Genomic DNA, 17,566 nt, shown 5'->3' with positions numbered 1-17,566 from the left:
CTATCACAAATGTGCTAATAATTAAAAGCAACACCGAGATTATGCATGATATGTGTTTTTGAAATTCGTTTCTTCCATTGGTGCTTATTTGTACTGAGTAATAACATTTCTACTTTAGATTTTAATTTAAATTTTTTTACATTGAAGCAAATTAATTTCATCTTTTTAAATTGAAGCAAAATTGAGCGGTACATTGTCCACTGTTTAGTGTTTACAGTATCCACTATTTAGTGTCCAGTGTCCACTGTTTAGTGTCCAGTATCAACTGTTTAGTGTCCAGTGTCCACTGTTTATTGTCCAGTATCCACTGTTTAGTGTCCAGTGTACACTGTTTAGTGTCCAGTATCCACTGTTTAGTGTCCATTATCCACTGTTTAGTGACCAGTATCCACTGTTTAGTGTCAAGTATCCACTGTTTAGTGTCCAGTGACCACTTTTTATTGTCCAGTATCCACTGTTTATTGTCCAGTGTAAACTGTTTAGTGTCCAGTATCCACTGTTTAGTGTCCAGTGTACACTGTTTAGTGTCCAGTATCAACTGTTTATTGTCCAGTGCCCACTGTTTTTTATCCAGTATCCACTGTTTAGGGTTCAGTGTCCACTGTTTAGTGACCAGTATCCACTGTTTAGTGTCCAGTATCCACTGCTTAGTGTCCAGTGTCCACTGTTTATTGTCCAGTATCCACTGTTTAGTGTCCAGCGTACACTGTTTAGTGTCCAGTATCCACTGTCTAGTGTCCAGTGTCCACTGTTTAGTGTCCAGTATCCACTGTTTAGTGTTCAGTATCCACTGTTTATTGTCCAGTATCCACTGTTTATTTTCCAGTGTCCACTGTTTATTGTCCAGTATCCACTGTTTAGTGTCTGCAGTATCCACTATTTAGTGTCCAGTGGATAAAGTTTAGTGTCCAGTATCAACTGTTTATTGTCCAGTGTACAATGTTTAGTGTCCAGTATCCACTGTTTAGTGACATTTTCACTATGTTTCAATTCAGTGTGCATTTAAGGACTTTAACATATGTAAATATTATGATCTGTGGCTCAAATAGGGAAAAAGTTTTGGAGAATTAAAGAAGTTTGATTGCTCCAGTGCAAGCTCTTTCAAGGTTATGGAAAAGAAATGGGAGGGAATGGTGTAACCCCCCCCCCTTCCCCCCCCCCTGGATAAAGATAACAATTAAAGGCTGAAATCTACTAATTAAGTCAGAACTCAGAATCATTGACATTTAAAAAGTAATGATTAATTGAGATCTCGGAAGAACAGGAAAATGACAGTTTAAATGAAGTTGTAATTAAATTCAGAGCAGAAGAGAGAATTAGAGGAAACGTGAATGTACAAATTCCGGAATTGAGTTTTCATTAAGCTATAGGTTATTCATCTAGTGATATTTTAAAAGAAAAAAGCTCATAAAAAGAAGGAAAAAGCCCCCCTCGGTTATTTTATTTCTTTTAACGAAACGTTAGCAATAGTTTGATATATGACTGAGCTATGGTTTCTAATTTCAAAGTAGAAATAGCCTTTTCAAAAAATAAGGAAATAAGTATAAACTGTAGAACCTGTTTTATTTTACTTTTTTATCGTTTGGACCAACATCAACACCAAATTTCAAAACGATCGTCTCATTTTAATAATAAGTTTTTGTAATTATAAATTATACCCGCGAGTATTTAGAGTCAAAACATGTATTTTGCAACTGACTAATCTGGAATTGTTTTAACCCATAATATGAAATCTAAATTGTCTAACAATGTCATAAATACTAAATTTGTGTGAGCTAAAATAATTTTTTTGTGTGTGTGTGAGCCACATTTCGTTCATTTTCTTCCATCTCCTTTCACGAACAGCTGTTTCATGTCCAGCAGAGACCTCTGTAGTTGAGTTGCGAAGTTACGACTGTTTGTGAGTGGACTGCTGTAGAAACTGCAGATACAGAAGATTATGCTGAAAACAATATAATACATTCCAGCGGAAAAAAAACACACAAAAAAAGATCCCTTATACATCACGGGAGGGGGATAATTTCTGAATGGGAGAATAATTTAAAAGAATATAAGTGGATCACTAGAAAACTTTTAATAGAAAGACGACTTTCATACTAGCCCATGAACATTAGACACAGCAAATGAGCAGTGTCAAAAGACCCATTTCACTTTTTGTAAGTGATTTGATAAGTGTCCAGTAAAACTATTTGTTTTGTAACAACATCAAATACACTTAGGCATTGATAAAAAGTCGTCTTCTTATTCCATTGTTTTATGGTTATCACTGTATATGTGTTATCAACCATCAACATAAATAATGATTAGATGACCCCTATGATAGAATCTACCTAGATGAATGATCTATAATCTACCTGGACGAGTAAGGATTGTATGAGACTCCATATCCATCAGGAACTACAGCTCCATATCCCATAAATGCAGGATCCAGGCTGATTGGAACCTAGGCAGCAAATTATTATATTTAAAATACTGACAGCAAACTTTTAATTTTAATCCGTGTATCTTTGCATCCTAATGGTGTAAATATTTGATATTTCCAAATTAAACTATATTTGATTAAAATGAATTCAAAGTTGGAAAAATCCAACCAACTGGACAGAATGAATGGATTAGAAAAATAAGTCGGAAAATTGAAAAAATAAGTAAAAGTATGAGGGGAATAAGAAGAAAAATAAGAAAATAAAAAGAAAATTGAGAAAAATAAGAAGAAAAATAAAGGAAAATTGAGAAGAAAAAAAAGAAGAAGAATAAGAAAAATAAGAAGAAAAATGAAAAAAAAAAAGAATAAGGAAAATAAGAAGAGAAATGAAAAAATAAGAAGAAGAAGAAGAAAAAAAGAAAAGAAATGAGAAAAATAAGAAGAAGAAGAGTAAAAATAAGAAGAAAAATGAGAAAAATAAGAAGAAGAAGAAGAAAAATGAGAAGAAAATTGAAAAAATAAGTAAAAGAATGAGGGAAATAAGAAAAAAAATGAGAAAATAAAAAGAAAATTGAGAAAATAAGAAGAAAAATAAGAAGAAAAATAAAGGAAAATTGAGAAAAATAAGAAGAAGAATAAGAAAAATAAGAAGAAAATTGAGAAAAGTAAGAAGAGAAATGATAAAAATAAAAAGAAAAATGAGAAAAAAGAAGAAGAATGAGGAAAATAAGAAAAGAAATGAGAAAAATAAGAAGAAGAATAAGAAAAAAAAGAAGAGAAATGAGAAAAATAATAAGAAGAAAAATAAGAAGAAAAATGAGAAAAATAAGAAGAAGAATAAGAAAAATGAGAAGAGAAATGAGAAAAATAAGAAGAAGAATGAGAAAAATAAGAAGAGAAAGGAGAAAAATAAGAAGAAGAATAAGAAAAATAAGAAGAAAAATGAGAAAAATAAGAAGAAGATTGAGAAAAATAAGAAAAGAAATGAGAAAAATAAATACAGGATTGAGAAAACAAGAAGAAAAATAAGAAGAAAAATGAGAAAATAGGAGAAATTTGTGAAAATTTAGAAGCTACCTGACTTGTTGAGAGAAGGAATTGATTAAGTTTATCAAAAGCTGGATCTTTAAATAATCCTTGTTTATCCCACAATCCCAATTCTTTTGTGCCTTCCCGAAGACCTATTTAACAAACAGAAAATTATATTTTGAAGACTGAAGACTCTACACAAAACAAACTTTTCACGAAAAAAAACAATGATTTAATTTATTTTCAATAATCACTTAATTAGAACTATGATAAGCACAACTTTTTTTTGTGTGATATTTGTTATAAATTCATTAACTTTACCTAATAAAGGGATATCCATTCCATAACCAAGGATATTTTCTATCATTACCTGAAAAAAAGCAATAAAAAATATCTTTTTTACTATTTTATGATTAATTTTAATAGGTCTCGTACTTTTGTTTGTTTTTTAATGGCAGTTTCAAAACTTTTTCTTTTTTCTTCTTTTGTTTTAGTTTCCATCATCATATCCTGACACCAGGATAGTCCTTCAGGATGGGAGGCCCTGTACAGTATATTAGTTAGTTCAGACTGCAGAATATTAAGATGGGACAAATTTTTATAATTTTTGAAAACATTCTCAATTTCAACTGCTCTGACGTTTCATAAATGCAATATTTTTGAAATAATTAATTTCCGGGAAACAAGCGCGACATAATATATGCAATATGCATTTTCAGTCGATTTTTTTTTAAACATGGTATTAGCGCTGTTTAAAAATATTTAGGTTTCTCATTTATCTCAGCTGTATAAAAGGAGTTTTTACAAATAAAAGAAATAAAACTTGGAACCATAACTATAAAGTCTATATGATGCTAGACGAAGCGCCCTCGTTTCTTTTACCAAATTTAGCTTCTGCTGTTCTGAAAGTGGTTCCTTTGCAAAAATAATGAATTTCAACATTTTTGCAGGGCAACATTTTCAACTTTAACCAGTCATAAACAAAAAGACAAACAAACCAAATTTATAAAGATGTGCAATTTAAACTTTTGGCCTGGTTTAGCAATGTGCAAGAAAAGCACAAAGACAAAATTATTTTTAAAAACTAAGTTGTTTTTACAAAAACTAAGATCTGCAAAAGAATAAACAATTAACTACAAAAAATATGATGTAGCGTCGTTCCTAAGGTTTTAAAATCAACCTTTTGCTTTTTAATGATAAAACATATTTTGTTTATAATTAAATGCATTTAATTCTAACCTGATACAATCCACTCTTCCCAGTTGAAATCTTCTTGTGGAAGCACTTTCATATGTTGGAACTATATATCCGTACAGACGATATATAGTTAACTAAAATATATCCGTACAGACGATATATAGTTAACTAAAATATATCCATACAGACGATATATAGTTTACTAATATATATTCATACTAGCTATATATAGTTAACTAATATATATCCATACTAGCTATATATAGTTAACTAAAATATATCTTTACATACGATATATAGTTAACTAAAATATATCCATACAGACGATATAAAGTTAACTAAAATATATCTTTACAGACGATATATAGTTAACTAAAATATATCCATACAGACGATATATAGTTAACTAAAATATATCTTTACAGACGGTATATAGTTAACTAAAAGATATCCATACACACAATTTATAGTTAACTAATATATATCCATACTGGCTATATATAGTTAACTAAAATATATCCATACAGACGATATATAGTTAACTAAAATATATCCGTACAGACGATATATAGTTCACTAAAATAAATCCATACAGACGATATATAGTTAACTAATATATATCTTTACAGACGATATATAGTTAACTAAAATATATCCATACAGACGATATATAGTTAACTAAAATATATCTGTTTAGATGATATATAGTTAACTAAAATATATCTGTAAAGATGATATATAGTTAATAAAATATATCTGTACAGATGATATATAGTTAACTGAAATATATCCGTACAGACGATATATAGTTAACTCAATTATATCTGTTCAGTCGATGTATAGTTAACTTAAACATATCCGTACATATGATACATAGTTAACTAAAATATATCTGTACAGATGATATGTAGTTAACTAAATATCCGTACACACAATTTATGGTTTACTAAGAAATATCTATACTGGCGATATAAAGTTAACTAAATATCCGCACAGATGATACATAGTTAACTAAATATCCGTACACACAATTTATAATTAACTAATATATATCTATACTGGCGATATAAAGTTAACTAAATATCCGCACAGATGATACATAGTTAACTAAATATCCGTACACACAATTTATAGTTATATAACATATATCCATAATATCGATATAAAGTTAACTAAATATCCGTACACACAATTTGTAATTAACTAATATATATCCATACTAGCGATATATAGTTAACTAAATATCCGCACAGATGATACATATTTAACTAAATATCCGTACTCACAATTTATAGTTATATAACATATATCCATACTAGCGATATAAAGTTAACTAAATATCCGTACACACAAATTATAATTAACTACAGTGAAACCCTAAATAACGAATACATCGAAAGATTTAATCAAATGTCGTATTCTTCACTTCCTGATAATGGAATGTTGCAGATGTTTAATTTTTTAATTAAATGATTATATGGAACTCTTTAAAACTGTTCCCTTATATTCATAGCTATTTATTTATTTTCGCAAATACTGAAATTTACGTAATATAGTATAAAACTCATTGAAAAATTGTCAAGACGACATTTGATAAATTCTTCCGATGTAATCGTTGTTAAGGGTGTCACTGTATAAAATATCCATACTGGCGATATATAGTTGACCAAATATCCGTACAAACGTATAGTCAGTGCGCAATGTGCATGTATGTATTTAAAAATGTTAATTTAATCAAAAAATCTAAAATCCAAAAAACCTGCAGGGAAAGTTGAAGCCAGGCATCCGGACTACATCTATATAAGAAATAAATTAAAATAAACATACAGAGGTCTTATAAAACTTATTTTTTTATTTTACCTGGAGCTTTTTATAAAATCTTTTCCGTACTCTTGAAACCTAAAAACCTCTAGGTCATTTTCATCATTCAGAGAATCTATAACCTGAATATGAACTTATTTATTACAGTTTTAGAATTAAAAACTTATCCATGACATGATTTGTACCCATTTATATAAATATTAAAAACTCATCAATAAATCATGATTCGTTCTCATTTTGTCAATGTTTTAGAATTGAAAACTCATCTATATCACATGATTCGGTCTTATTTTGTCACAGCTTTAGTGTTGAAAACTTATCCACATCACATGATTTGTAGATGAAAGTTGAAACAAGCATTTATGTAAAGTTTGTTTTGCTATTTTGAGCCAACATTGACAATACTTAGTATAAAAAAATCTCTAACAACTAAATTCATATTACTAAGAATTCATAAATACCAAAAAGTCTATGCCACTAGTTGATTAATTGCGTAAATTACGACCAAAAAATATTTACGTTTTTGTAAAAAGGAATTCAATCTAAATTAAAAAAAAATATAAATAAAACCTTCCTCCATTTCAATTTCTTTCTCAAATGCGTTACCTGTATTGCTTTGTTGATATCTAGTTTAAGTTGAGGAGTTAGATTCCAAGAAAGTTTAGTAAAATTTGAACTGGAGGGATGGTAGGCTATACTAGACTTCCAGCTAGTTCCTACCCTCTATAATAATAAACTAGGATAAAGTATAGCTAGTAGGATACAATATAACTACTAACTAGTAGGATACAGTATAACTAGTAGGATGCAGCATAACTAGTAGGATACAGTATAACTAGTAGGATACAGTATAACTATAACTAGTAGGATACACAGTATAACTAGTAGGATACAGTATAACAAGTAGGAAACAGTATAACTAGTAGGATACAGTATAACAAGTAGAATACAGTATAACTAGTAGGAAACAGCTTACAGTAAAATTCCCTTTTGTGACAGCTTCTCAATGTCAGAGCAAAACTTTATTAATTTGATACAAAGGTTATATTAATTTCTAGATATTTTTGGATCCCCATCTCCAGCAATTAAAGGGACAGACTGGATAGCCTTGGTAGTTGAGCGGAGTCTGAAGTATTGGAGAGATATTTTCAGGATTTCTTTGAGACCTAGGAATAAAAATCCTAAAACAAAAAAAAATTCTCTACAATACTGCACTCTCAGCTCAACTACCATGTCTAGTTGGTCTCTCCCTTTAAACCAACCTTAATAATATCTTCAAGTATAACAACTGGAACTATTCCTTCTGATGCTGAGTGTTCATAACATACACCACATACACCGTCTCCGGTCACAACTAACAAACAATAATTAAAAGATTATTATATCAAAAAAGAATGAGGAAAAGAGGAACAGGATCATGATCAAAATAAATATTTGGATCAGGATCTGGATAAGGATCTGGATCAGGATCAGGATCTTTATCAGGATCATGATTAGGATCAGGATCATGATTAGGATCAGGATCATGATTAGGATCAGGATCAGGATTAATATTAGGATCAGGATCAGGATCAGGATCATGATTTGGATCAGGATTAGGATCAATATTAGGATCAGGATCATGATTAGGATCAGGATTAGTATTAGGATCAGGATCAAAATCAGGATCAATATTAGGATCAAGATCAGGATCAATATTAGGATCGGGATCAAGATCAGGATCAGGATCAGGATCAGGATCAGGATCAGGATCAAGATTAGGATCAGGATCAGGATCAGGATCAGGATCAGGATCAGGATCAGGATCAGGATCAGGATCAGGATCAGGATCAGGATCAGGATCAGGATCAGGATCAGGATCAGGATCAGGATCAGGATCAGGATCAGGATCAGGATCAGGATCAGGATCAGGATTAGAATTAGGATGAGGATCAGGATTAAGATACTCACCGAGTTGAAGAGTTTTATCGAACCATCTGTTTGTTGCATTATACCTTGAACCTGCCCCAGTCAACATCTGCCTGGACAAATATAAAAAATAAAATTGAAAACCAAAAACATTTTCTTTTCAACAAGTCTAAATTCTGTGCTTTTAACAAACAATCTCAAAAATTAAAATTTTTTTAAAAAATGTTTAGGTTTCTGTTTCAAAATTTATGATTTTCCTAATAATTCTGTATGAGTTTATGTATATACCTAAACATATCCTTCATACTCCTGTGTGCGTCACTTTTATTCTGAGTTTCCTCGTCTAAACAGACCAAGAAGAGACTGTTAGCAACCAGCTCCAAGTTCTTCTTATTCTCAGGGTCCTCTTCTAGCACTGCGTAGCTTGCTCCCCAGCTATCCCTGAGTGTAAACAGGGTTTTTTAAATTAATAAAAGATTTTAAAAATGTTCTTGAATCTCTTCCTGTCTCTATAAACCAGTTCTCGAATCTCTATCTATATCTATCAAAACTGATCAAATCTCTGCCTGTCTCTTAAAACCAGTTCTCAAATCTCTACCTGTTTCTGTAAAACTTTTCTCAAATCTCTACTTGTCGCTATAAACCAGTTCTCCAATCTCTGCCTGTATCTATAAACCAGTTCTCAAATTTCTACCTGTCTCTATAAAACTGTTCTCAAATCTCTTCTTGTATCTAGAAACTAGTTCTCAAATCTCTACCTGTATCTTCAAAACTGTTCTCAAACCTCTACTTGTATCTATTAAACTGTTGTGTAATATCTATCTGTATCTAGAATCCAGTTCACAAATCTCTACCTGTATCTATGAAACTGTTCTTAAATCTCTACCTGTATCTAGAAACCAGTTCTCAAATCTCTACTTGTATCTTTAAAAAAGTTCTCAAATCCCTGCATGTATAATGTATATGTAAAACTGTTCTCGAATCTTTATCTGTTTCCATAAAACTCTTTTCTAAAATCTCTCATTGTTTTTAAGAACCTATTATCAAATCTCAAATCTCTTTATAAGATTATACCAGTTCTAAAATATCTATCTATCTCTGGAAACTTGTTCTCAAATCTCTAATTGTCTCTTAGGACATGTTCCGGTTCTTAAATCTCTACATGCCTAAAAAAATCTGTTCTTGAATCTCTACCTACCTACAGAAGCCTGTTCTTGAATCTCTACCTGCTTACAAAAACCTGTTCTTGAATCTCTACCTGTCTCCTGCGCTCATGACTCCGACTCTATCCTCTAGAGCAAGTACAGCAGAGTTCTCAGAGTTCTCCCAAACGTCCATTAGACTGGAGTAGATGTCCTCCAAGCTTTTCCACTTTCCTGGAAACATTTTATTCAGAAAAACATTCAGAGATTTGACTCCTACATCATCATTAATGAAAGATCATTTTACCATCTAAGATGGATTCATGGGATGGGTTACGTTATCACGATTCACGAATTTGTTTGTTACAGAATTGTTGTAAGAATTCTTAGAAATATATCTTTTAATTGTGTATGATATTTCACACTAGTCGGACTCGTCGGACTATCGAAGGAGATAATCAATTTTGTGTACTGTCCTCGTTAATTAATTATGAAGTATATACTGTTTAAATCCTCTACCTGACTAGAGGGCAGTCCTGTACTGCAAATTAACTATAGTGTTTAAAGTTGAATATTTTATAATGTATAATGTTCCGTAGAAATTGCAAAACCTCGAAAACTAATCAAAGAAATATTAAAGAATTATAAACATTTAAACGCTGCTTAAGGTCAAAATGTTCAAATCTTTGCAAAAGTAAATTTTATACACAGATATTCATCACCATTTAACAGGAACAAAATCATGACAATCGACTACTTTTCAATTCGAAAATTTATCATTTTACATCATTGCAAATATATGAGATATTATTGATTAGAACCCGTAGTGACAACCCAAGGAGATGCGAATGCCAATTAAAAACTAATTGGATTAGGGAACGTTGGTAGTAATCTTTAATCAGTGCAGCACATACATGTTTATATATAAATGTTTATATACACAGTACAAAGTGCGTACCAGTGGTGAAAATAGAATAAATAGTGAAATAGAATTCTAAATGAAAATTTATGAATGAGTGAGAAGTTGTTGAACCGGATTTGGCTGGATCAACTGCTTCTTCTAGTTCAAAATCTCAATGATGTTATCTAATTCAATCAATTTCGTGTCTTCCTATAACTTTACTAGAAATTCTAGTTTTTTAAAATTCAAGTATCCAATTCCAATTGAACTGGAAGCTAAACCCAGTTAGACATGAAATTGAAGGTAAAACCAATTAAAATTGAACCCGAAGTTAAAATCAGTAAGAATTGAACCAGAAGTTAGAATCAGTACAAATTGAACCAGAAACCAAAATCCAGTTAGAATTGATCTGGATGCTAAAACCAGTTAAAATTGAACCAAAAGCTAAAACAAATTAGACATGAAATTGAAGTTAAAACCAATTAGAATTAAACCAGAAGTTTAAATCCGTGCAAATTGAACCAGAAGCTAAAACCAGTTAGAATTGAACTGGAAGCTAAAACTAGTTCAAATTGAACCAGAAGCTTAGACCAGTTCAAATTGAACCAGAAGTTAAAACCAGTTCAAATCGAACCAGTTAAGCTAAAACCAATTAGAATTGAACCAGAAGTTAAAACTAGTTAGAATTGAACCAGAAGCTTAGACCATTTAGAATTGAGCCAGAAGTTAAAACCAGTTCAAATTGAACCAGAATCTAAAACCAGTTCAAATTAAACCAGAAGCTAAAACCAGCTCAGATTGAACCGGAAGCTAAAATCAGTTTAAATTGAACCAGAAGTTAAAACCAGTTAAATTCAATCAGAAGTTAAAACCAGTTAGAATTGAACCACAAGTTATAAAACCAGTTAAAAATCAGAAGTTTTACCCAGATCAAAATATCCAGAAGTTGAAACCAGATATAATTGAACCAGATATAATTGAACCGCATTCTTACATTTCCAACTTTTAACACCAAAATCTCTGAGAGTTGTTTCTTGTAAAAACCAAGAACCATCCCTTTAATCGAGTGTTGAACTAACCATTGTGTTTGACTGGAATATGATACCAAGTTCCTCTTCTCCCGACTAGAATATGCTCTTCTTCCTTCTCCTCTACCCCACTAGAGATCTGAGAGTCCTGGCTTAACCCTGGCCGACGATACGTTGTCATCAATCTAACATTTTATAAGCGTTTAAATCATTGTTTAATTTAGAAATATTTTTGAGTAATATTCGAAATGTTGTAAAAAAATTTGCAAAAAGAACGATCTTGTTTTTGTGAATTTTTTTCTAAAAACAGTAGACTAATTGATTGATTTCTTGCACTCATTTTCAAAATAATATTTCAAAATTTATACTAAAACAATTTGTAGCGTTTTTTATTTCTATTCAAGGGCTGTCGACGTTCTTTGATTTAATAAAATAAAAGTCTTTTAAGTGATGGTGATAACTCAGATAAAGGTTTGATGGCTATCGTTGTATACTGAGCATGTAATTGAGGTTCACGTGAAATCTCGCCGGCAGCCCCTTTAACTATAATGATTCAACAATTTTACCTGAAATATTGAGCCATGCACAGAGGTTGACCCTTCTCTCTTGTAGCTGCTTTATCCTGATATTTTTACATATCATTAAATATTTTTAACATTCTGTACAACTGGGACCTTATTTAGTGTAGTTGAACCGCGTAGAGGTTGTTGAACCACTTTTCTCTTCAGCTTAAAGGGACTGTAAAGGAAAAGTGAAAGGGGGTACAGGTTGAAAGCTAATCACTTTAGCTCTCGATCGCGACCAATGAAAGTTATATCTGATGTTCTTATCTTGAGAAATTGATTTACAACTTTGTCAAATTTATACGAAAATTAATATATATACAATTTTGTATTAAAGTAGTGGGTTTAAAAAGATCAAATTCAGCAAATATGCAACCAATCTGAAAACGATGATATCACAGAGAAAGCTAATTGTAACTTAGGTTTACTCCAATTCTAATTTTATATTTGTCATTTCTATTTTTTATAGATTTAATTCATAATATTATTTATACGTCCGTATTGCTTAACCAGAAATTCCACCAATGGCAGTGCAGTAAAGTGGTCACGTGATACAGGCGGAGACACGTGACCAGTATACTGCTCTGCCATTGGTGATAGTTCTGGTCACGTGATTTAAGTTTAAGATTTTCTAAATTTTACATATATGAACTTTCGTATAATTTTAACACAGTTTTATATCAATTTCTAGAGACAGGAACATCAGATAAAACTTTCATGGGTCGCGATCATGAGCTAAAGTGATTAGCTTTCAGCCTTTACCCCCTTTCATTTTTCCTTTACAGTCCCGTTAAACCGGCACATAAGAGAAGTGGTTCAACTACGTCTCGGGTGTTTTCTTTTATGCGCAAAATTTTGCAAAGCGGAAGAAGAAGAAATGTTTTTAAAAAAGGTTTATTCTAATTATTTACCTTCCTAACACTATACTAAACTTTGACCATGAGTGACAGAAAATATATGCAAACTAAAAACAAACGTGATTGATTTGACATTTTGGAAGTTTTATTTAAAGTATTTAAAGAAAAGTTTATTATTTCATAAAACAAAAAGAGTAAAATACCTGGGGTATCAGATGTTCGAACCATCCTGCTCGTCCAGGATAGAGTTTCATCGGTACTCCTGCAATACACATACATACACATGACACATATATTGTTGCAAGGTAATAAGGCAAGGAAAGTTAATTGCTGTTGCGTATTCTCTGCGTACATATTGAAACCAGTTCTCTCTTGGCGCTGTTTGTAAACAAGAATAGATGTATCAGTGTTCTTCTATTATCCTAGGAGGGTAAAATCATTTAATTTTGATAATTTTAATAATTCACATAAAAGTTTCCTATGACCAAAATATTTCATTCATTTTTTAAGTGAAAATGGATCCCATGTCAGGCTGGGCCATCCGTCTTGTGTTTACTTTACCGCCCAGAAACAGTACACTGCAGAACAAAAGATGCGTACACCTCTGAAATAATTCTTTGTGTTGTTGAGCCCGAAATTTATTACTGGGTATATCATCATGAAACTAAGTATTGGATCCTGGGTTTAGACAATTTTGCAGATACTAATGTTTTGGTTTACAAATATCTGGCTCTAACGGTATTTGTTTTTATTTAAACTATCTTTCTAATTACAAAGATATTGAGTCTTTGCCACAAACTCTGCTTTTCTAAACCCTATATCTTTGGATTCCAATGTCGTAGACCTTAGATATTTCAAACTATGAATTCTGTTAGATCAAATAATGTAAGTTTTAAATATCAAAGATTTACGACATTGGGTTTCAATCATATAAAGATTATAAATTCAGAGTTTGTGGCAAAGACTCGATTCCTTTAGTTTCATTAATGCTAAAATAAATTTAAGTAAAAAGGTTAAATAATTAAGAGTTAAATTTCTTCTGTGTCAACAATATGTTTCAGAATAATTCTAGGTTTGGAATAGATATATTTAAAGTACAGAGACATAAACGTACTGTACAGAGACATAAACGTACTGTACAGACTTTGCTAAGCAATTTTCAAAGAATTTCTAAATTTATTTTAATATTGAATTCCTGGAATGTACAAAATCAATTAACTTGATATTATTGATTTCTTTTTACCTGAAATCTAGTCTTGGGAAAACCATTCCAGGGTTCACATTGACGGGTATAGGAATTCTTATATCCATATACATATCCTGTATCATTATTATTGTTTTTATTATCTGTCTTCTATCTATATAATAAAACAAGATATTCGTATACATATATATGATGCCTATAGCCGGACTTACGGCTCGACCGATTGGGCTGAAATATTTGTGGACACTCAGGGGTGGCCGGGGAGTGTTATAGGTCATAAAAATTCCAAATATTTTTTTTTCAAAATTAAAAAAAAAATCCACGGACAACGCCGGGTTGTTCAGCTAGTTATCATTATTAATATTTTTATTATTATTATTATTATTATCATCATTAATATATTATTATTATCATTTTTTATTATTATTGTTATTATTATTATCATTATAGTATTCTGACCCGAAGCCAATATTGATACGCCCAGTTATCCAGCTCCTCTCTCTTCTGGTGTAGGTGGGCGTGTACCTTCTCCCCCACCCCTCCCTCCTTCATCCATTCCTCAACTTCTGCTTTAACTTTTTCGAGATCCGCCTCATTCAAGATTGGTCTAAATATAACATTCAAGATTGGTCTTAACATTCAGTTAACAAGACTGTCCTTTAAAAAGCCACGGTACCCTTTACACACTTTATCTGATCTATAATGTGGGAGATATCGTCGTTCTTATGCATTACATATAAATCACCTAGAAACTGACGGAACCCGGTCACTGACTGACTAAATGACCTTATATAACCTCCTGATTTGAAGCTGAATCACCCCACAATAAACTATTGATAGAGCTTTATCATTGACTAACTATTGACCTTAACTAACTTTAGTATTAGCGACTGAACCAAATTACCACTATTAACTCCCTTAGCATTATTATTGACTAACGAAATACTTCAACAGACCTCATGAAATTAGCGAACAACAAACCGCAGACTGAGCTTTGTCATTGGCTAACTGAAGACCTTAACTGACCTCATGACTGAATCAAACAACAACTAGCCAGCCAATGACTGACTTAATGTCCTGAAAAACCAGCCACTAACCTAATAACCGAACGACTAAAACGACTAACCTAATGACCAAATGGCTGCCATACGACTAACCTAATAACTCAAAAAATGCCATAATAGCCCAACGACTGGCTTAATTGACAAAAAGACTGAGTGACCAAATTGACCAATTGACTTACTTGAGGTTATCCAAATATTGGTCCATGGTCTGTTTAAGTGGAGGTAGGGGCAGCTTGGGTAAATCAACATACACCTGGGGACCTAGAAAAGAAAAATGTTACATAAATTCACAGAGCTTCGCGCTCCAACCTGAGGTTTAGTTTTGGAATCTTCTAATGAAAGGACGGAAAATGTTTTCGGGAATTTATAGTTTTAATTCTATATTTTGTGAAAACAATACATTGAAAAGGGTTTCCTAACAAAATAGAAATATATTTGCTTGCGCAACTTTCACAAATACAATATTTACATATTTCTTTTAAAACCCTATATAACCACTGAAAATATCAATTTTAATCCTATAAAAGCGGGGGGGGGGGGGGGGTCTAAAAAAGTTTTAGATTCCGATACTATGGTTTTAGCCCAGTTATTCAAGGCCAGCTAATTAAACAAAACCAAACAATGTAGGTAAAGGTTTTAAAATTAGGCAAAAAAAGGTCGAATAAATATAAAATATTTAGTTTTTAGTTTGACAAATCATAATATATTTCAATTTTCATGGCCTTTTCAAAAATGTTTGTTTTAAATCTGAAGCTTGAATGACAAAAAAGTAAGTATTTAGAAAAATTAACATCAACCGACCTTTAGGCCGTCCTGCACCCTACCCTATGCATTAGAATAACTTTAAAAATAAGTTGCAGAAATCCTTTAAATTATTATTTCTTAAAATTCAAGACATTTTAAGGTGCATAATAGTGTAAAAAATTAACGTACTTAAAATCAAGTAATTTAGAATTATTCTTTAATTACTAGAATTTACTCACTAGTTTTTAATGGATTCTGATAAAATAGTAAACTTGGAATTGATGATTAATGTTTCATCATTATTTACTTTAAAACCCTGAAAAAATGGAATATTTTATTCGTTTTTGTGGTAATTATCAAATAAAAATAAAAACTCTAAATATTTTTATTATTTCCAGATTTTATTAAACCCTACCTATGTCTTCATCTTTCTTAGGTTGTGATTTCAAACTCCTCTTCGGACTTGACCTCTGAAGGTCTTGTTTCGACCTTGAGGGTGACCTCGTGAGGTCAACCTTGGATCTGGACGGAGATTTTGTAACCTCGGTCATTGAGAGGCTCCTTTGTTTACTGTAAATATATTTAATTTCGAATGTATAGAATATAGAAAATATACAGAGTATCCCTGTATCCTTGCATCCGAGTATCCTTGTATCCCTGTATCCTTGTATTCCGGTATCCTTGTATCCCAGTATCATTGTATCCCTGTAACCTTGTATCCCTGCATCCATGTATCCTTTTATCCTTGTATCCATGTATCATTGTATCCTTGTATAATTGTATCCTTATATCCTTATATCCCTGTATCCTTGTACCCCTGTATCCCTGTATCCCTGTATCCCTGTATCCTTGTATCCTGTATTCTGAAGTATCCTTGTATCCATGTATCATTGTATACTTGTATCCCTGTATTCCTGTATCCTTGTTTCCCTGTATACCTGTATTCTTATATCTCTGTATCCTTGTATCCCTGTATCCTTGCATCCCTTTATCCCTGTATCTATTTTACCTCTGTATAACTGTATCTATTTTACCTCTGCATCCCTGTATCCCTGCGTCTATGTAGTCTGTTCCACTTATCCTCTGTATCCCCTGTATTCCTGTATCCCTGTATTCCTGTATAAATTACCTCTGTATTCTGACTTCAGCAGCTCTGTTTGTTCTAGGGGTTCTAGGAGAACTCCTGGGAGAATCACGAGGAGATCGGAGGGGAGAGGATGCCATATATGGGGGGAGGGGGGTAGGAGGAAGAGGAGGAGGGTTGGGGTAACCTGTTCCAGACATCCTGAGGCCCTTTACTGACCCTGAGACCGGTACGAGCCATGAGGAAACCAACCTCGAAGTTCTTCATCCTCAACAAAATGTGTAATCAAAACTTTCATTTTCATTTTTAAGTTTTGATCTATCACAATAAAAAATTTAAATAATTGTGAAAAGTTATCCCTGCCAGTCATGAGTTTTTAGAGAGGCCTTCAGAGCCTCTAAACCTCGAGGACTTAGAACCATGAGACCTGGGGACTGGAAGTGTAGGAAGGAGGCTGGGGAGGCTGGGGGGGGGGGCAGCCTGCAGGCAGGATGGAAGAGTGTAAATTGTGGTAGGTTGTAGGAGAAATCAAACTTAACCAATTTCAAGGATTGAAAAGAGTAAAGGACTGAGAGGGGAGGGGATGGTAAATGGAAGATGGG

General features: G+C 32.1%; 1 protein-coding gene across 1 annotated transcript; it reads right to left on the bottom strand.

Moving 5' to 3' along the window:
* Positions 1–714: 714 nt before the first annotated feature.
* Positions 715–17,364, bottom strand: LOC111700202 (choline O-acetyltransferase-like). The gene is given in 22 exon segments (XM_023471058.1): positions 715–1,942; positions 2,355–2,443; positions 3,500–3,603; positions 3,773–3,821; positions 3,887–3,995; positions 4,691–4,782; positions 6,408–6,444; positions 6,509–6,591; positions 7,076–7,192; positions 7,732–7,823; positions 8,420–8,490; positions 8,666–8,818; positions 9,636–9,753; positions 11,500–11,633; positions 12,015–12,070; positions 13,072–13,085; positions 13,087–13,130; positions 14,112–14,188; positions 14,532–14,679; positions 15,316–15,397; positions 16,296–16,450; positions 17,010–17,364. Coding segments are annotated over 22 exon segments (2,106 nt in total). The 5' UTR covers positions 17,165–17,364; the 3' UTR covers positions 715–1,815.
* Positions 17,365–17,566: the final 202 nt, after the last annotated feature.

The sequence above is a fragment of the Eurytemora carolleeae genome, unplaced genomic scaffold (assembly GCF_000591075.1).
Source record: "Eurytemora carolleeae unplaced genomic scaffold, Eaff_2.0 scaffold251, whole genome shotgun sequence".
Taxonomy (NCBI): Eukaryota; Metazoa; Arthropoda; class Copepoda; order Calanoida; family Temoridae; genus Eurytemora; species Eurytemora carolleeae.
Note: the sequence above shows the minus strand (reverse complement) of the source record. Positions and strands in the feature narration are given on the sequence as shown.